Genomic DNA, 21,816 nt, shown 5'->3' on the forward strand with positions numbered 1-21,816 from the left:
GGGCATGTGTGTTTATTGGACTTTGGGGGATTATTAGCATGGGTGTGGTTTGTGTGTGTGTGTGTGTGTGTGTGTGTGTTTGTGTGTGTGTGCTGACAGTACATAAATATACAGCACAGTGGGCTACAGTTGTGTGCACACATGTACAGTATCATGTGTTCTGCAATGTCCAATTTGTATTTGTGTTCCGACATGTTGACATTTATATGTTCTTTCCGGCACATCTGGCGTCCAACGACATGGATCGGTAACAATTCATTTCTTCACAGTGACATGATATGTTATGTCTGATTACAGGCAAGGCATTGTCTGCCTTGTGTCTTCTAAGGGACCCTTATTGTTTCATGCCTAAGCCCCGCTTACTGACCCGCTTGTTACACAGTTACGTTGTGGACCACCTCTCCATCTTTGTCTCTCTTGTCCTATATGTTCATGTGGAATGTGAATGTTTCATTGTGCAAAAAGTCATAGGCACGAACCGGCGCCCACTGCCACAGGATACTATACCATGGCTATAATCTGGGCCACACTTTGTCTCAGTTTCTCTCACAATTAGTCAGTTTCCTGTTTGCTTTTAAAGTTGTCCTCAAGAATCATAACAACTTTCTTGTATGTATATGTGTATATATTTTAGTTTTTCATTCCTTTTGATGTACTTTTATCTGCAGAAACACACGTAGTCGCAAGAACTAGACATCCGACTTAGATCCAAGGAACAAAACGAATGCTGTTTGCATGTATATATCACACATATTATACATATCATAGTCTAAATCGACAATGTTTCGTTTCCAGGGTTTGTTTAGGTGCTGCCAGAAATTTCACCGGATGTCTGCTCCTCAGATCTCTGCAGGATAAATCAAGACAGCCAGACTGTCTGTCTAATCTGAGTTTTCTGTTGCATGACTAAAACAACTTTTGAGCATACTCATGTTCCACCAAAATAAGTTACTTCCCAAGGCTATGTTGCAGCAGCACCATTGCTCCATCTGGAGGTAAGTGACACCCAAGTTTAAAGAAATGGCAATAAACCGGAGAATGTTTTATGTTGTGTGGACCAACCAGAACCTTCTTCACCGCGCCGTGGAGGAAGGTCTGGCAATGTGAGACGATACGTATCATAACATAGTAGGTATGTATAAATGCTCTTTTTTAATTACATTTGGCAGACGACTTATACGACAAAATATTCACTTGGAGAGTAAAGGAACAGCACTTTAAAATGGGGAAAGGACATTTTCAAAAATGTATACACAAGACATCCAATGTTTTGTCACAAAAGTGTCAGTTGCCTTGAGCTTACTGTGGAAGCAAACACCTCAGGTATCTGTTATGTACTCAAATCTCATTTTGAGCTTTTATACATTTATGAATGTCCTCTAAATTCTTCAAAAATGTATTTCTGAGTTCAAACATAAGGTACCAGGGTTATTTACGGTTAATCCAAGTGAAGCATCACATGTTGGCTCAACAACGTTTTAAGACCCCAGCATCGAGTTCGAAGCTGCGCTTTAACCGTTGACTTTGAAGCACCTAACCCTAACCCTAGGGTTTTGGTCCTTCTTTTAAGAGAAGGTTTTATAGTGTTTTATTCACACCAGTGGTCCCCTTGTAGCGCCCCTCCATTGCGTTGTGTTTAAACTATTATTAATATACAGTCTATGGTTTTAACTCTAACCTAACCCTGACCATTGCAGGCAGCGCTGACTCGAAGGCATTGGGGGCTTAAAACACCAGACACCCACATGTTGACCTTACGTTTGGCAGTTAAGCAAGTTGCCTATTTGAGTGACATAGTAGAGGATGTATATCCTTTACATGTGGTAGAAACTTTACACATATTACCACTGGGGCACTGCTCAGCATGTAAAGTTAGGGAGTCAGAGGGTCACAGCTTTGGCAGAGATTTTCGGCAATTCAATATTGATACAACAAAGTACAGTTTGTTCTCTGATAAAGCTAAGTCATGTCTTTTTGGTTCTATCAAAACTCACACCTACTCTATGACAGACTTTGACTGCTTAGCCATGTGTGTATCATGGCTTCCAGGTGGTCAGCAACTGCTTGTTATTTAACTTGACATATGTGTCTGAACAGTAGACCCAATGGTGAATTGCTCATCATAATTCCACAGCTGCAATTGCCATCAACTGTGAAAGTCATACTGGAGCCGTGGGCAGGCCCACAGTGACGCTTAGACAAGCTATAAATAAACATAAACATGATCTAGTTGATTTAAAACTAAATTAGCAATGTGTGAGAATCCTATACTGTTTAATAAAGTTGGTTAAGATACGTTTAACACACACATCACATGGTCAGCAACTTTACTGCAAAGTTTGGGAGGTTGACTATAAAATACAGACGAGAAAAGTCTGAGTAGGGAGAGAGGCCTGTTGTTTATGATCTTTCATTATGGCTTGCAGAAGTCTGGCGTGTAGTTTGATAGCAAAACACCACTCAGCCCACTTGCAACATTACAACAAGCAACATACCACACATGTGCCACGAGGACACCTCCCATGAACTGCTGCACGAGTTAGCAGTGCTGCACGATGTCCCAAATGTACATGTGGGGTCTGGTTACTTCTAAATCCACTCAAAGAAGTTCTTTTGTTTATTCTGGAGGTTGAAATAATGCCATGTGAAACCAGATGGTGGCTTTCCATCTGTGTAGGTGTGAGCTTTATGTGAACCTGTGACTTGTGATACAATTGACAATTGTTGGAGAAAACAGAGAAGTGGTCAGGGGAAAAAAACAAAATGGCTACTACTGCACATCATAAATCATCAACCTGTCAGCTTAGTTGGGCTTCTGTTTTCTCATCAGCTGTGAAGCAAAAACTACAATGCAAATTCAGGATATTGAAATATGGCCTGGCTATAAAACATTTGAATTAATATTGCTAAAGAACTAACAGGTTTTCTTTTTAGTTAAAAAATGTAAGAGGTGTACTTCTTGTTGATTAAGTAACTTTTTTTGCAGATAAGGTCTCATTCATGTGTTCATCTTGTTCTGTGTCATACTAAAAACAATTTTCACACTACTACTGTATTTACAATTGATAAACCATAAAACCGTTGTACGTTATGCTCATGCTATTCAAACAACATAGGAATATCTTTGATGTAAATTACCAAAGTTACACTATATTCACCAGAAGTGCACTAAAGCTATTACCTACATTTTAAGATTGAGACTATTATATTGCGCCCTCTATTGGCTAATTTAATACATTGCAAGGGTATAATTTGTTCAGAAATAAAAATTTGATTTATACATTTTAGGTGTAGGTTAAACCATCTGACTAACGAATAATTGAAATGCATTGAGTTAATTTGAAAAAAATAATTTGTAGATAATCAAAATTAAAAACTCCGAAATAAAAGTGTCAACTTGTAGCTTATAGGTAAATGTAGGCCTATCTGAGTTAATATATTTTTTATTTGGAGTGCCCTCACAATTTAGATAAAATATTCATTATGCTAGCTAAAGCATGCATGGATATTTTTTTATATCTTATCTTATATCAGATGTATATCTGTGATGTCATATTAGTGCATGCTGCAGGCTAACATATTACTAACATGTTAGCCTGCAGCATTCGATCCATACAAGACTTTGCATAAGCTGGCATTGATACGGTAATGTTGTCATTTTTGTCTGAGGGGACAGGGGTTTTATTATAGGCCTCCATCCATTGGTGACAGCCACAGACAGTATAAACAGGTGACATCTGACTTTTTTTCTCTTTTTTTCTCGCGTTAACAAACCTTTCGCTGATTGGTCCAAATATGACATACACATCCACTGACCAATCAGAACGCAACAATCTTGTTGATACATTGGGGAAGGAAAAAAAACACAACTGAACACAACCTGCACGAGAGGAATAAACCGTGCTACGGCAGTTTGTTTCGATCTAACGCAAGTATGTACGAAAGCTGTGGGGTGCGGGTTTGTACAACGGTCAGTGTTCGTAACGGTCGCGTCGAACATTCTGTCCTGTATAAATGTACCCAGGGTAAGCTAACGTTATAGCATTGCAGCTAGCAGTACATTGTCAGTGCTTTAATAGCGACAACAGCTGATTTATTTCACTTTGTAATTAAAGACTTGTATCAGGACCTTGAAGCTTATATGCATTTAATGTTGTGGCCGGCTTCCTCTTCAGGAGGACAGTGTAGGGCTATTTTAGAGAAGCCATCTGACCTTTCAGTAGACGAGCTAGCAGGCTCTGTAGCATGTGACGACGTGTTGTGTGACCAGCAAGCAATGGTGCACGGAGGGGGGAGCGTCATCACATCAGGTGAAGCAGATGCGCATGAACCACATCCATGGTATGAACGCACCCGAAAGCGAATCTAAGTTGTAATGATAATATAACGTAGATAATTAGCTACTTTTATATAAAAGATTTGAGCCATCCAACTCCATCCAGTTTTATCCAACTTTTATCCAACTTCTATTTCCATCCATCTGCAACAGGCTTATTTTACACTTATGTGTGTGTAGCTATAGGCCCTCGAATTTAGATTCTACTAATACGGTATTGCGACAGAGTCCGTTTTTGGTGCAACAGGAACGCACCACATGATTGTCTTAAAGTAATTGAAAGATACCGTGTTAAAACATGAGCTATATAAGTCTTTGTTTACGTTTCCTCGTGACTGCAATTGCCTGGAAACTGCTGGTAATTGAATAGTTATGTAGGATAAACAAATAAAAAACAATCCGTTCAAACCAAGCAAACGTATAATTGAAGAAGCAGTTGATTTTGATGCTACAGAAGAGCTCGTGCACATGATGGGCCTGCCATTTTGTCCTCCCAAGCAGTAGATGAATGTCAAAAGGCACAAACTTTACGTTGTTACATGCTTTCAAATACTTTAACGGTAGCTATAAAAAAAAATCCTGATTGAGGTGTGTATGTGTGGGGAGGGGGGCAGTTGCCAGGTGTGACTGTGTTTAATCAGTGTAGCAGGTATACGATGTCAGGTAACCTTACCGGGGTAAATAAAAGAAGGTAATCTTGGTACAGATCAGCTGTATTTTGGGATGGTAAAGTTAGTTAAGGAAACTTTTTGCTTATTTTTCCATTGCATATTAATATATAAAAAAAAAACTAGCTCAAAAGTTTGGGCACCCCAGGTAAAAATTTGTATTAATGTGCATAAAGAAGTCAAGAAAAGATGGAAAAATCTTCAAAAGGCATCAAATGACAGATTAGACATTTGTATGATATGTCACAAATTTAAATTTTATTTCCATAATTTACACTTTCAAAATAACAGTAAACAAAACATGGCACCTGCAAAAGTTTGGGCACCCTGCAGAGTTAATAGCTTGTACTGTCCCCTTTGGCAAGTATCACAGCTTGTAAATGCTTCTTGTAGCCAGCCAAGAGTCTTCCAATTCTTGTTTGAGGTATCTTCGCCCATTCTTCATTACAAAAGCCTTCCAGTGCTTTGAGATTTCTGGGCTGTCGGTCACGCACTGTTCTTTTAAGGTCTATCCATAGATTTTCAAATATGTTGAGGTCAGGAGATTGTGAAGGCCATGGCAAAACCTTCAGTTTACGCCTCTTGATGTAATCCACCGTGAAATTTGAAGTGTGTTTAGGATCATTATCCATTTGTAGAAGCCATCCTCTCTTTAACTTCAGCTTTTTCACAGATGGCATCAAGTTAGCAACCAAAATTAAGATTTTATTGTATCCATTTTTCCATCTACTCTTGAAATGTTACCTGTGCCACTGGCTGCAGTACAACCCCAAAGTACAATTGATCTATCCCCCTGCTTAACCATTGGACAGAGTTTTTTTCATTAAATTCTGTGCCCTTTCGTCTCCAAACGTCATTGCGGCCAAAAAGCTATATTTTAACCTCATTGGTCCACAGAACGTGTTTCCACAATGCATCAGGCTTCTCTGTATGTTCATTTGCAAACTTCAAACGCTGATTTTTGTGGTGAGGATCTAGAAGAGGTTTTCTTCCGATGAGACTTCCATAAAGACCATATTTGTACAAGTATCTCTTTATAGTGGAATGATGTACCACAACTCCAGTGTCTGGCAGGTCTTTCTGGCTGGATTGTGCACTCAAACGTGGGTTTGGACTTTGTTTTTCTCACAATCCGGCGAGCTGTTCTGTCTGATATTTTTCTTGGTCATCCAGATCTTTCTTGAACTTCCACTGTTCCTAATGACTGCCAATTCTTTATTACATTCCGAACACAGGATACTGGCATCTGAAAACGCTTTGCTATCTTCTTATAGACTTCACCTATTTTTAGTTTCAGTTTTCTAGACAACTGCTTAGAAGAACCCATGGTGCTGATTGTTGGGGCAAGGTCAGATGAGTCTGGGCATTTTAAACCTTAAGATTGAAATCACCTGGTTTTTCCAGACAATGATTGGGGACAATCCATGACAATGTCAGGTCTCAGCTTTCAAAGGGGGTAGTACGAGGTATTAACTCTGCAGGGTGGCCAAACTTTTGCAGACTCCATTATTTTTAATATTTTGTTATTTTGAAAGTGTAAATGATGGAAATAAAACATAACATAGGTGACATATTACAAGAATGTCTAATCTGTCATTTGATTTTTCCATCTTTTCTTTCTGCACATTAATACAAATTTGGGTGGAGGTGTGGGTGCGCGCGTGGGGGACACTAACATTAATGACCGACAGGCCCCAAGGTTTATTCAGCAGCCAAAATACTCCCACACCACAGCTTGATCATCTTTTGCTTCTTATCAGTCAGTAGTTTGAGTTTAAGTGTCATGCTTGATTATGAAATGTATTTCATAGGTTTTTATAATTGGTGCCTTGTTGTTTTCTTTCTTCTTTCAACAGAAAGAGAATCCTGTGTGTTCATCTGTCAAACAAAACATGTCTTCTACTCCCCACTGACCATTAAAATGGTAAGATTGTGTGAAAACAATTCTTTACTTTTATGTAATGCGGGACTACTGGTTTATCTTTAAATGCTTAGGAAATTGAAGGTTATGGTTAAATGTATGTAGATCGGAACAAACATATATAAAATACTTTGTTTATACTCTACAAATGTTGAGGGCTGATGCAATATGTCCAAATAAATAAAAAATTGACAAAAAATACATTATGTAAAGGATTAATACAATATCATGAATATGTACAATGTAATACTTTTCCAATGCAGTTGTAATACAATTCAGAATGTCTGGGAGAGTGGCATTAGGTGGTGTGATTTTGCTATTTGCCAAATTGAATTAATCAAAAAACAATATGTATTACTGTTATCAGTAGTAATAATTGCTATACATAATAAGTTGATAAAGCAGACAACTGAAACCATAAAAGTTAGGGTGTGGCACATGAATTGTATATATGCATGAGTCGTGCAATTTTTGGTTGGATGGTTGAATTCATCTATTGTATGTTACTTTTGATAAAAGCGTCAGCTAATTGAATGTAATATTGTTTTGCATCACAGTGTAAAGTGGGAATGATTAGACTGAAAAGTGTTTTATAATGGTTGTTTATGTTCATTTGTCATAAATAAATGGCCCTAGCTGGCCATTCAGCTATATAATGTGTGGGTTTGCTTAATGACCATATCTTCTTTATCTAGTCAATAGGTGTGACACCTGTCAATACTTGTGTTCCGAAAGCTGAATAAAACCTCCACAAAAGATGGAGGACTCGCCTCACTTGTACATCTCTGAATTTGGAGACATTGAGAACATTGAGGAGGAGAAGGAGGAGGACTACATTTATCAAGAGGAAACTAACATGGAATCAGACATGTTTAAGTCACTGTATCCAGATCTCCATAAACATCCAAACCAGGATACTGAGAGAGACTGGAACTGTTTTCCCTGCCAGCACTGTGAGAGACATTTTACCAGCCAACAAGGCTTAGAACGACACATGCACATCCACGCTTTGGCGAACAATGAAACACACGCATACAAAACCAATAAGAGCAACACATCTTTTGGTTCAAATCTGGGTCAGCTGCAGCATGAGAATATGATGCCTCTGGATTCAGTGGGATCAGTCAGGCAGCTTCATACTTCATCCCCCACTAGCTCTAATACTTGCATTTTGTCGGCTGGTGACCACACTGCTCAGCCAGACGAACTGGGAGTATTAGAGGGACATCATGCTGCATCATGCTGTGAAAAAATATTCACTACACATACCAACAAGCAACGACATGAGCACAGGAACCACGAGCAGCACCCGCAAGTCACTGATTTGGAAAAACCCCAGCTTCCCCAAGAGGAAAATCTCAAGGGGATGCTCGTTGAAAAATCTCCACAAGAAACAGAGCTTGGTGACAATAAAACACCTCCAGCTGTTGTGGAGAATATAGTGAAACATGCAGAGCAATACATGCTAGATGTCTCCAGCAATATTTCAGAGAATCTGAGTTTTTATATTGATGGAAAGATAGTGTCAACAAGTACAGTCAGTAGCTGTGAAGCAGCTGAGATTAATTCTGGGTCTGGATCTGTTGGACTGGATGCCCTGATTTTAGACCCCACTCAAATCAGCCAGGTTTTAAATACTGATTCAGTAACCGGCAAAGAGATACTTGGTCAAACACTGGCCAAGAGAAGAACTGCAACACCACCTCTTTTACCACAAATTAAAACTGAACTGGAGTCTGAGGTGGTTGTGTCATCTTCCTCTTCTTCACTCGTATCTTCTTTGATAGAGAATCTACATCCTCAGAATACAGAGTGTACAGTTGTGCAGAAGGAGAGAACTGTGTTTCTGTCTCCAAAGCTGAAGCAGCTCCTGGAAAAGCAGGATGGTCTTAAACCTACACTTGCCCTCATTGCAGATGGCCAGAAGCCTTGTTCACCTGTCTCTCTCACTCCCCTGCCTGCTGGATCAGGAAGGTTTAAAAGAAGGACCGGATCTCCACCAAGCTCTCCCCAGCAAAACCCAACATCTAAAGAAGAAACACCAGACACTGGATGTTGTGATGCTGCAAGTACAGGGCAGATGGACACCCAACGTAGTTCACCTTTGCACCAAATAGCCAATGTGAAAGATGATACAACTCCACCTGGGGAGCCAGCACCGACACCTATCTTGACAGAGAGCTGGCCTCCTGCGACCGGCGGTAACTCCTGTAACCAGCAGCCACTGGATCTCTCTAATACAGTCAACAGCAGTGTGGATGTAGCTGTAGCTGATGCTGTGCTAGATTTGAGCTTGCAAAAAAAGACCCTTGGTGATTCTGAACCAACATTACATTTAGTTTCACAGGCAATTTTGAAAGAAGGAAAATCATGCATGGCGGAGACAGCCTTGATGAATATTGAAGAGCAAAATGTAAGCCTAAGGAATATTGAGACCCCTTTAGTCACAGACTTCACCATATTTACAGGTTCAGATATGATGACCCAATTGGAGCCGATGGCAGAAGGACTTGTTTATGGACTTGCACTTCCCTCTGATCCTCTGACTCAATCACCTGCCTCCCAAGCCCCTGTTGCTTTGCAGCCAGCTACACCTTGCACTATAGCATTTGCTTCCCCAGTGTCAAGCACAACACTCCCAACTGCTCCTTCATTAATCACAGTTTTGGCACCACCACATATTTCTAATCCTTCAAGCCAACCAATCCAGGTATTGGCCCCAAATATATCTTCGGAGCCCCTGGTAATTTGCACCGAAAATGCTTTACATTTTTCAGAGTGTGATTTAACTTCTGCATTTGCCACCACGAGTTCTGCCAACCCTGTTACTTTCTCCCAGTCCTTTGATCCAAATCTAAATCTACCTAGCCATGTGTTTCTCTCGGATCCACTAGCGCTTCATCCGCCTATAGTTGAGTCCACTGCTATGTCAGAAGTGCCATTCACACCCACTGTAACTTTAACTGATTCACTCATCAACTCTTACAACATTGCCAGCAACACAGTGTTGATAGAGTGCACAATAGCTCTTGAAGCCCCAGGGAGTTTAGTCCCTGCTGCAGTTACCTTACAAGAAAACACTGCTGAGCCTCCAGCACCTACACAGATGGTTGTTAATCACATAGAACAGCAACAGATTGTATCAGTGCCCAATCCTCAAACTGTGGACCCCACTATTCTTATGTCCTCCATCTCAGAGTCAGTAACTCTATCCACCACCGCCTCAGTAATATCTGATTGTCCTACTGTGGCTGAATCAAGTCCTGACCCAGAGACTGCTGTTAATACAGATTCACCAACCATAAAAGAGGAGGACCCTGCTGATAGTAGTGTTTCCATACCCGAAATTTCATCTAAGACCTCACCTTCTTCTGAGAAAGCTGTAGAGGATGAATCATTCAACAACTTACCAAGTGATGCACAACAGCAGACTTTCACCAAGAATTTTATCTGCAATGTGTGTGATAATCTTTTCCATTCAATGAAAGAACTGGGCTATCATGTAGGTGACCATGCTGATGAATGGCCCTACAAATGTGAGTTCTGCGTGCTGCTCTTCAACAAACCCTCTGCTTTGCTTGATCATCGATTAAACCTCCACGGCGTCGGCAAGACTTACGTTTGCAGCGCATGTACAAAAGAATTTGTCTACCTTTGTAATCTGAAACAGCATCAAGAAGAATTGCATCCTGGCCAGCAGTGTACGTACACAGAAGATGAAAAGGGAAAACTAAGACCTCAGAACTACAATAACTCACCGAAAGTCAACACGCAGCCCTCGGTGCCCGATGCCGCAGAGGAACCCAAGATAGTGGGAGGTGAAGTAGATGTGGCAGCTGACGAACTGTTTACAACAATAAAAATGATGACCTCAGACGGAGCCAAAGTCAAAGGGCCTGATGTTCGTCTTGGCATTAACCAACATTATCCCAGCTTTAAGCCCCCTCCATTTCCTTACCATAACAGATCACCAGCTGGCTCAGTGGCTTCAGCCACAAACTTCACCACCCACAACATCCCACAAACCTTTAGTACGGCTATTCGGTGTACCAAGTGTGGAAAGAGCTTTGATAACATGCCAGAGTTACACAAGCATATCCTAGCTTGTGCAAATGCCAGTGATAAAAGGCGATACACGCCCAAAAGGAATCCTATCCCACTACGGCACTTTGCAAAAATTCAAAATGGAGTTCTGTCTACCACCAATTCTACTCACGGACTAAATGCTTCGAATAGGCCCAGCCAGTCAAACAGGTCCAAACCTAACCAAGAATCGCAGGTTAATGTGAAGTTCAAGGTGTTGAGCAAAAAAAAGAAAAAGTTGGTCCAAAGAGTCATGCCACAGAGGAACAAGCCAGTCCCTTCATCAAATAAAATGTCACATGCACAGGTGGCTGTGCAGCAGGAGATCTTTGTCTGCCCACACTGTAACAGGGAGTTCACAATGCGCCGCAGCAGAACCAAACACATGGCGGTCTGCCCCAAGAAACCGAAAGAGGTGAAGAAAAGGAAAGAAGGAGGAATCTCTGTTACAAAGGAAAATAACAGACACCTCCATAGAGGGGTTGAAGAGAAACAACAAGCCTCGCCTAAGCATAAAACAAGACTCCAGACTTCTGGCCCTGGTAAAAGGTCCGCCATCCTACCGGTGCAAACGGTCTTTTCAAACAAAAGAAGTAAAATAATTATAAAAGAAAGCACGCAGCCAAAACAAGAGACACCCACTCTGAATGAACTTCCCATTGTTCGCACTTTCAACCCCTCTATGCGCCAGTACAGCAGAGTGCAGCATAACGTCAAAGGAATCCCCATTAAAATCACCATAGTGAAACCACAACAGGCTGCACCACAGAAGGATGAGCTACCTCCTACCCAGAGCCGAGAGGAGGCAACCGGAGCCGTCACCAACAGCAATGAGCAGAGTCCTACAGCCTGAAGACTACTCAGCTACCCACGGGGGATCATCAGGTAGTTAAGGCACATTAAAGTTTAATTGCAAAATGGTGATGATAATCAAGTGTTTTTATAAAAGAAAACATCGCAAACAAAGAAAAGACATGCACTGTAATTCCTAATTTCTTCCAATTAAGCCTGTCAAGATGATAAAAAGTGTAATTGTGCAATTAATGTTGGACACACCACCAATAAGATCTCAGCACTGCCATGTCCTTAAAGTTAACTAATGTGTTTAAAGTAAAAAACTTAATAACATTTCTTAAATTATAAGCATAAATGACCCAACCAGATAATTGTAAGCAATCTCAAGTCCATATCTTTCTCAATATTTGTTTTGTTTGTTGTTTTCAGGACCCTGCTGTGTTGAGCTCCTCATACACACTTTTGTCACAGTGATACTACTGTAAAGGGAGGTAACGGCGAATCACACTGTAAACCCCAGTGACCCAAATTGCATCATACTGTACAATAAAAACTGGATTGAGGATGGATAAAACGGACGATACTGCAGTGAATGGGTGTATCTAACTGAATATTTGAATAATTTTGTAGTTTGACTTTTGTAGATTTCTCCTTCACTTCATAAACTTGCTGTCAACGGCTTGGATTTGCACTTTGAAATTGGAAGGCTGCTCTCATTTCTTACTTGGCTGGGTTATTTAGAGAGGATGGCAGGTGGCAATCATTAACAGCATGCATTTGCACTTTTCTTTATCTGTAGTCTGTGGCCTTTTGGTTTAAACTCTTACTGCATGCTTTGAGCTTGTGCCACAGTAACATTAATTTATGTTGATTCAATTAGACCTAAAACACTTAATCTGATGTTTTGTCTGATTGACAATAACCACTGTAATTACATAATGGAAGACGCATCAAGAACACAAGACTACGGAATCATGGAAAAGTAACACTCTATAGTACAGTGTAACATTGTCCACAAGGTACCTATCAAAACGCCTAAGGAAATCTACACTGTTGATGTAAGTCAGTGTTTTCAGTTTTGGAGGGAATGTATCATTGATGGATATATTGAAAATCAAAATTGTATATAATCTGGTTGGCACCAGTTGCTTTGTATTTGTATGACAGTTTTGAGAATAATTCCTTGAATGTGCCATCAAATTTATGTAATATGACTAAATGTGGCACAAAGACTATACAGAATAAATGTAGCTAGCTGTTTTACCTCATATGGGATATATGTGGCACTGCAATTGCAAACAGAAGTACTATAATCTGTAAAACTTAAAAAATAAAAAAAATAATAAGAGTTCAACTCTAAACAACAAAACGGAGCCAGCTTCTGGAATCCTGAAACACTGAAGTAGTTACGGAATTCCAGTAGGCTTAATTTTCTACCCGTTATACAAAATGCTTGTCAGAAATATGATTTTGTGTTTATTTTCCCCCATTCAAAGACTTCAACATGTCACATTAGAACATCTATTTAGGTCTTTGTCGTCTGTAGCATACTGGCTTATAATCTGTCAACATTTTACTGTGTGAAGTGTGTATAATAAATTCCAACTTGTATAAATCACAAAATGGAAACGTAAGATCAATTATGGGGCAGATTTTTACTTGAACCCAGTAGTGACATATGGAAATGATCGTGGCGAGTTGTCGCTAATCTCAAAGAGTGAGTGTAATGAAATGTAACTTTGATTTAATTTTGTATAAGCTTCTAGTTTGAAGATCCAGTGCTAAACAGTGTAGTTATTTAATTATGAATAAATTGAGTTATATTAATTTGGGTAAACTAAAACTTGACAGCGGCCTGTCTCTGAGAGAGAAAGAGAGAGTAATGGTAACTCTTTTATTGCCTTTTCAACCCTCGCTGGTGATATCTTCTTCATTCAGGTGGACTGCAATGTGTTGGATGTACAGGGCGGTTTGGACGACTGTTATTTAACTGTGAAAAGTGCTTGTAGCATTTCCAAGTATAAATTGAGTCATGTATATTTATTAATTTAAAACAATGTTATCAATATCTGAACAGGTCCTCTGTATGATTTGCACTAATGTTTTTTCAAGCGAGTGTTCAAAATAAATGGAGAATGTTAAAAGATTATATGTGAAGTTTGTGTGAAACTTTATTTAGCAAACAAATCAAACTAATTAATTGTGAAGAAGTGGATTTCACGTTAGGAAGTTAAACCGTGATCTAAGTCGTTAACCCTGTTAACAGGATTTGATTTCAGACTTGCATGTAGCCTAATGTAGCATGATATGCCTTATATAACGTCCATGTGGGGGCACCCTTTCCTTACTTTAACCACTGGAACAGTAGTTTTAATAGAGAGGGGATTTTGTAATAACACTGCATCTCTTCTGCACTCCCACTTTCTGTTAGATAATCCATTTACAGCAGCACGTGTTTTCTATTTTTAAAGCATTCTCTCCACCGCTAGTATCTTAACATTTGGAATCTGGATGCAATAGAGTCTCAGTGCAAAGCTATCCAGACTTAAGACCTGTGCTTTGGGAAAGCAGTGAATCATTTTGTGGAGCAGCTATTAACTAGTACTGTCCCATTTTCATCTTTCATATTTACTGTATTATCTACAACAAAGGGTTTAATAAATATTGCAAATGACTGAGGAACAAAGAGACAAACCAAAAGTCAGAAGATGCAATGATTACATTCGACACCTTTTACATTTGGTTGTTGTCTCTGTACAAGGGATAAATGAGATCACTCCAGTAGGTTGGTATAGCAGTAATTGAAGCAGCACAATACTTGATCTTTCCTTTTACTAATGAATGGAAGCTTAAATAATAACACAGGACCTTCATCAGTTGCATGTCTGTACGCTAAGTGCAGCGCCGTGGTTAGCCTAGCTTAGCATGAAGTAACAAAACATGGCTAGTATAACACTAAAGCTGACTTATTTACACATTACACAATGGTTCTAGTTCTAGTTTCCCAAAATGCATTGTGTGTGGGCCAAACGAACGCGTTGAATATACTTCCTCATAAAAGACTTACAAAGGAGACTTATTGGACCATTTAAAAACCTGCATTGTTTCCATCCATGTTTACTTTTCAAGCTGCTAGCAGTCTTCTTCTTCCCTGTGGTGTGGTGTGTGGTGCGTTATCGGTCCTTATAGATCAGCGGAAGAGTGTAAAACTGTTAATAGAAATGGTACATTGTCACGCGTCCTCATGTGCATACGCGAGAATAAACAAAATGGGGCCCAATTGTAAAAAAAATATCCCTCCATAGCGCTTCTAGCAGTCAAATACTCTGCAGGGTACATTTAAGTTTTGTGCTTGAACACTCATTTAGTACTCTTACACAGCATTGAAATGAATATTTGTGCCAATGTTTTGTTTTAGTGGCAAAGCCTTGACAGATCAATTCACCCCTTTTGAAATTTAACATGGATGTTGACGTTAATTGAGTTAAACTAAGAAAAGAACAACCAATACTGTCTGCAAGTGCCGGCCTGGGACAGCATGATCTCTCGATCCAACATTAACACATGAAAAGTAATCTCTGCCTAAAATTGTTCATCAACAGGCGGCACAGCGGGCATGAATTTAATTGTAATTTTGGCAGTTATGCAGAATCTTTTATTTGCTACAGACAGACAGTATAGGTGTCCAGGGGAATGATGATTATTGTGCTTCTTCAGTATTATGAAAATCCATTGGAAACAGCAGCTGTGCCATACATCAGTCTGTGACATTGACATATCACCGTACACGGCACACGGGTGAAGCGAGCTGGTTTATTCTGCCATGCGTTCTCATTGAAAGGCTTGTGGGTTCGTTATCCCCCTGGTGAAGCTTATGTTTTCACTCTTCAGAAGCTTTTGTGACAAATCGACACAAGTGGTTTGGATTCTTTGGATTTTCCTTCTCTCTCAGACAACTTCAGGTACTGAGGAAAACCAGAAGCTGTCAGAAACTCACAGGAGTCATTGCAGATATGTATGAAACGGCATTTTAACGCATATCCTTTTTAGTGATTAAAAATTCAGAAAAGACCAATTACAGTCTCTGGGAATTAGGGATCAGCCTTCAGGTGCTTTAAGTTGCAATGCCTGCATGACAGAGGTTTTTAAGTGAGTAATTGTGCCAGTGTACCTAAAAACAACAAACCACTGCACTGAGGTACAGGATCTCCCAGAGCTCACAAGCTCAGCAATAACTTCAAACTGCCAGGCTGCATTTGTATGCTCAACACAGCTGGGGCTCTTAGCCCGGGGCCATGTTGAATTCTCAGAGGAAGTTCTGACGAGGAGTGAGGACGCATGATTTGAGATGATTGAAAACAACAACATTCATCCCAGAAGTCTGAAAAGAAACCTTTGATCTCCTTCTCGTTAATTTCGTCAGCCGTTTTTGAAAGTTTGACAATCAATGTTAATACTAAACTGAAGCCAGTGATGTAGTGTGAGACGAATTGGATTTTTTTTCCCACCTGCAGTTGGTGTGTTGGAGCTCTGCCCGGAAAGGCAAAAAGACGAGAAGAGTTTGAATGAAGGGGATGATTAAGTTTGCATGTAGTGGTGAGCAGTGTGTGAAATGATGACAGTCCTGCTGGGATCACAGTGTTTCAGGTAAAGACAGATGAGAGAGCTGAGTCACCCCCTCCCCCCCTTTGGCACTGCTTGTTCCCGGGGATATCGACATGTTTTTGAGGCATAATTGTCAGAATGTCAATGTGTTTAAAGTTTACTTCACTGAAGATTAACCTTCTTGCATGTTTATCCATTTGTATGTTAATTCTTTTTTTTAATGTTTTTTTGGTGCAGTGAAAAATCATCCTTAAAAAAGCTGAATGAAATTCAAATATTTAAGCATATGTAGGCTTGCAGATCTCCTACTATAACTAATGTGCTGCCTCAAACAACTTATTTTAGACTGAGTTCGAAGAAAAGACAAACCCGTCTTTGCTGTTATGAAGGTAACCACCTCCAAGCAGCACTGGGTGGAAGCAATAATGCAAACAGAATACTGGGATAAAGTCTCTTCTTCCATCTCTGCATGCTGTTCAGGAGCTGAACAGACATGGTAATGAGGACATTAATAAAGGATGTGGATCCATTTTTAATGATCCACTGGCCCCTTTAGTTAGAAACTGATATTCCTGTCCATGGTTTTGAGTTTTCTGTGCAGAATCTGTTCTGCTTTGAGCAAGACTCGTGTATGTGTTTTTTTTTTTGCCTGCACAAGCAAAATGCTGCCTACCTGCAAAAACTGTTTGTGTGTGAGTGAGAGATAGAGATGCAGGATCAGTCTTCTCTGTCTATATTTCGAGGATCATACTTAGGGAGGGAAGTAAGGGGGGAAAAGGAGAGAGAATAACTCGAACTTTATTATACTGAAGGAAATTTGGGTTGGAGCCAGAGAAGAATAGGTTAACACCAAATCAAAATCCAGTGATGGATCTTCATTTGTCTTCAATTGTCACAATGTGTGAATGCTGGCAAGCCAATCAATTTTGATGTATGATTAGCTTCTATTTTTGAGGAATTGAAAGTCCTGTTTTCACTCTCTGTGACTTCCAAGCTCTTATATGACTGCTAGTGAATGAACAGACCTCAGGCCACATTTGAGCGTATGCTGGTATTTGCTTACAATATTTGCTTAAGTTACATCTTGTCATGCTTATCTGTTGTGTATCTTGTCCATTTCCCAACATGTATGCCTTTCAACTCACTGTAGAGGAGTCAGATTGAATTAAAAAGAGATGAGATAAAGGAGATAGAGGAAATCACAGCCAGAAACTACCAGCTGCAGCTACAGCGTTAGAGTTGGCCCTACACAAACGTACACACAAGCACACACAGTCATCTCTATTCTCACTTTTGTCAGGGGAGAGATTCTGTCTTCTCTCTGCAGCAGGCTTTTCGTTCTCATCGCTCTCTCTCCCTCTCTCTCTCGCTCACTCTCTCTCTGCCTCTCTCCCTCTCTCCCTCTTGCTTTGTTCATGCTGTGTTTTCTGCGCTCTCTGTCTGAAGCAGCGCCACACTGGAGCACTAATGAGCAGGCTGAAAGCAACCCAACGCAGATCTCCCAACAGCTCAGGAGCAGCAGCAACTCTGACGGCATCTGAGGCTGCAAGAAACAGGACTGATCTGCAGTCAGTGGGGAGGCAGTCAGGCATAGGAGAGGTTGTGAAGTAGACAAATTAGCAGTTGAGAGAGTGAGAAGAGAGGATCGCTCCAGTGCAATCTTCTCCACACTCGGAGACTGACCCACGGTGCCCTTTCTCTTCCTGAAGACGAAGGACCTTTCCCCTCCCAGAGGAGTTCAGCCATGGAGGAGATGCTCACTTGCAGCCGTAGCCCTTTCTCCCAGGTGTTTGGGCGTCAGGGTCAGCTCATGCAAGCCAGTGAGTGTAAACAGCCACCTAATGTCTGAAAAAAGTTTTATTTACCTTGCATGATCCTGATTTAAGTTTAACTTGATTGCATGAATTGTTTCAATAATGGGTTCACCCACTGTTTTTTTTTGTATTTATTGATAAACAGATATACTGAGTGTTTAAAGTGGACTGCTTATGACATAGAAAATAAAATCCAGAAAGATTGGCATGCAAAATGAAGACATTTAGGGAGGCAACGGTTAAAGATGCGTGTCCAAGTTTCACCCAAAAACAATCAGGTAATACTACGTAGGTACTAGGTAATACTACTGGGTAATACTAGTTAACACATCAGGTAACTTCTGCTTCTGGCGCAATTTATCATTCAGTTCTCTCAATATTTGTAATCAGGTTTCCCTTTTACCTTTATAAGGTGTTAAGATGTTCAGTCTGTCTTCCTTAAAAAAGACTTCATGCAACATGGAGTTCTCAAATCCTTGGGTTTTACATTTTTCAGACGAAAAATTACATAAGAAGTTTTGATTTTCACATCAATATTGAATAATTTCTAGTGCAGTGCAGTTTGACACAGCAAGGTGTTGATGTTAAATAGACTTTGATGCTCCCCTTTGCACAGTAGAGATGGGAAAATGTTATATTATAATGTGTTGTTTGTCCACCCGCTCAAAAGATTATCAGAACGCAATGCTGATTCCCAGTAAATTGCGGATTTGCATGTTTTATTCAATTTCAATAATTTACACCAACTTAAACAAATGTTTCTGCATTAAATGCTGCACCAACACTACACATTCATTTTGTAGATTTCGTCTTTGCAAATGTCTGGGAGTGAACTAGCAATGAAAAATAATTGATGTTTGCATATTTTAATGACTTTTCTTTTTAAATTATCAATATTTGACGGGGTTTTCTGCAGTGTGTGTCAGACACCCACAGCCTCCATTTAAACTCAGCTTATGTTGTTGCATATATGCAGTATTTGTCATTTGTATGTGTGACTTGTGTCAGTGTGAATTGTGTGCATGAGCTTTGAGGTCCTGTGGCATTTTCTTTTCAGGATCAAACCTCACAGCATGACACAGTCTGCCTCGGGTGTTCTGTTACAAGGTGTTACTTAATTCCTAAAACAGAAAATGGCACCTTTTGGCCATGGCTAACTTGATGTGATGCTTCACATCAAGTGAGTTGTGATTTTTGACAGGTTTGCTACACATTTATAAAATTGTACAAACTAGTTTATCTCTGCTGCAGGGCATGTTCATTCACTGTGGTACAGAAAGGTTTTTTAATTTCTCCAGTTCAATGGCCATATGAGGCTAGACCATGAACTTTGGGTTGCACTGACTTTGAGCTGTACCTTGTCTGATTTTACTTTTAGACGTTTTAAGACGGCCTGTCCCTGGCCTTCCCATGCATTGGAAAAGGCAGATTTCTTTCAATGACATATTTTACAACAGAAATGTTTTTGAATGGCTTTTTTGATGGAGACGCTCATCTATGAGGGGTTCTGTTGTAAGTTAAAAGTTGCTGTTTGTTGGAGTCTTTAGTTGGATGAATGAATTAGATTGGTTTCCTGATTTGAACAACTGACATAATTACTCACGTCAAATTCAGAAAGAGTGGAGAATGCAGTACAGGCACACATAATCAATGGAAAAACAGGACTGTTTAAATGTTTATAGGGACGTCAAGTTTTCTTTGTGCAATTTGTTTTTGGACTATCGCACTCAGAAAATACACTCACTCAATATTCTGTCTTTGTGGCACATACATATGCCCAAGGGGGATGGTTGTGTTCTTTCTCTGTTGCTTTCCCCCATTCAAGCGAAACATAAAGACAACTCGAAGTCAAACTTTGGTGCTCATTCACAGTGACTCCCCTCCAGTGCTGATTAGTCACAGCAGGTGACAGTGCCGTGTGAATTAAACCTAAATGTCTCTCTCTCGTTGTGAAAATGACAGCATCATTGCATGTGTTGTGCTCAGTTGCAGTCAGTCTTGCGCTCCCCAAGTTATCTATGCTCTTTGAAGCTTGTACTGCATGTCTGCGACTTTGGATGTGGGAGAGAGGGAAGGGAAGGGAAGGGAAGGGGAGATGGAAGGAGAGAAGAGGGAGAGGAAGGGAAGGGATGGGGGCAAGAAAGTGAGCAAGCTGCAAATTGTGTGAATAAGAGATGGGTGCTTTTTCTATTTTTAGCAACAACCTTACATACTGTTATACAGCAGCTGGAAGACTAATCCACAGTAGCGCTGGCTCGCTATATCTGAACAGTAATTATAGAGGATTTTATTTGTTATCTTTGGCTGTCACCCATCGCTGGCTCCGAAGTCCCTCAGCTATATGCAAAGGCCTGCCTGAATTGCAGAGAAAAAAACTATTACATCAGTGTTGCACATGCCCAAAGACTTGAATATTAACAACCTTCTGGTGGTACCCTGGCAGAATCAACACTTGACGGATTTTTTCTCTCTCATAAATCACATTCACGTGGCAGTGCCAGGTGCCTAATCGTGCTACAATTCTCTTACTCCCCACTGGTGGTGTGATGTGTTTTGTGTTGTGATCAGATGTCAAAAATCCCTTTCCTATATCTTGTTTTACATCTTTTTTGTGCACGTTAGAAGTTTACAAAGTCAAAAAACCCAAAGTTTAGCCCAAAGGGACTCACCATCTCCAATAGAAAACACCGTTCAAAACCTGCTCCAAACAGCTCTATTGTAGTCCAGCCTTTACTTCTGTGACGAATGTGCGTCACTTTGTAACGCACGCCTAGCTCTGCAACTGAAAAGTGAGCACTTACTTACTTACTGTGCATGTTTGACTCCCAACAAAGATTGTACAGAAGTGAGATGTCTCAATCTGTAGCTAAAATAGAGAGCTCAACACATAGGGTGAAAAGAGGAGCTGCAGCAACTACAGTACTACAACAATATGGTGTTTTCTAAAAATTAAATGACATAAACCTATTGTTGTACAGCCTCTAAATACAATTATGAACCTGATATGAGGACTCTAATAAACTTTTCTGTAAATATGCCAGAATTAACCAAAATGCTAGTTTTCATCTGCGGTCCATGGCCAGATGTTAGGCTTCCTTAAAAAAAACAATATTGCACCCTAACATGAGCGTGACAATATACATTATATATAGCAAAACTTCCCGTCATTCTGAAAATAAATCAGCGTGTAAGACAACTAATCTCCAACACAAATTTTGACTATTTTTTGCTCTCTTCTGTACTATGTACTTACCTATTACTTTACTCTTGAATATCTTGCTAATACTTCGACAAACCATTGGTAAATCCCTGCTCAGGAGAGGTGAATGTGATTTGAAGTTTTAATATTTGACCACAGCAGGTGTAGAACATATTTTGGTCTTCTTTGAAGTGATTAATTCCTCTCCTGCTTCCACTTGCGTTATGGTTCCAGCACACTCACACAGATTCCTCACACCTCCTTACCCAGTGGGCTTTCCTGCAGTAAGAGATTAGCTTCATGCTCCTGGTGTTGCTAATCATGTAGAAGGAGTCACGTTGCAAGAGGTTTGCTGGTAAAGTCAGTGTGTGAGCTCAGCAAGGTAACATCATTTT

The 21,816-nt window shown here is 40.1% G+C and overlaps 2 protein-coding genes across 9 annotated transcripts in view; both read left to right on the top strand.

The window, feature by feature from the left end:
- The first annotated feature begins 3,829 nt into the window (after window positions 1-3,829).
- Window positions 3,830-13,952, top strand: prdm2a (PR domain containing 2, with ZNF domain a). 7 transcript variants are annotated; one of them, XM_034876106.1, is made up of 4 exons: window positions 3,830-3,932; window positions 6,861-6,928; window positions 7,621-11,893; window positions 12,233-13,952. In XM_034876106.1, the coding sequence occupies exon 3, from the start codon at window positions 7,683-7,685 to the stop codon at window positions 11,859-11,861; it is 4,179 nt and encodes a 1,392-aa protein (XP_034731997.1). In that variant the 5' UTR covers window positions 3,830-3,932; window positions 6,861-6,928; window positions 7,621-7,682; the 3' UTR covers window positions 11,862-11,893; window positions 12,233-13,952. The 7 variants fall into 7 exon arrangements, with proteins under 7 accessions (XP_034731997.1, XP_034731999.1, XP_034732001.1 ...); XM_034876108.1 differs by having other exon boundaries at window positions 3,838-3,932; window positions 7,628-11,893; XM_034876110.1 differs by having other exon boundaries at window positions 3,841-4,341.
- Window positions 13,953-17,834: 3,882 nt separating this feature from the next.
- LOC117947324 (kazrin-like) overlaps window positions 17,835-21,816 on the top strand; it is a 167,799-nt gene continuing 163,817 nt past the window's right edge. Inside the window, exon 1 of one of the 2 annotated variants that reach the window (XM_034876143.1) lies at window positions 17,835-18,228. In XM_034876143.1, the coding sequence (XP_034732034.1) occupies window positions 18,153-18,228 (76 nt within the window). In that variant the 5' untranslated portion in view covers window positions 17,835-18,152. The remainder of the gene's footprint in view (window positions 18,229-21,816) is intronic. The other variant, XM_034876144.1, reaches the window with a different exon arrangement.

The sequence above is a fragment of the Etheostoma cragini genome, chromosome 7 (assembly GCF_013103735.1).
Source record: "Etheostoma cragini isolate CJK2018 chromosome 7, CSU_Ecrag_1.0, whole genome shotgun sequence".
Taxonomy (NCBI): domain Eukaryota; kingdom Metazoa; phylum Chordata; class Actinopteri; order Perciformes; family Percidae; genus Etheostoma; species Etheostoma cragini.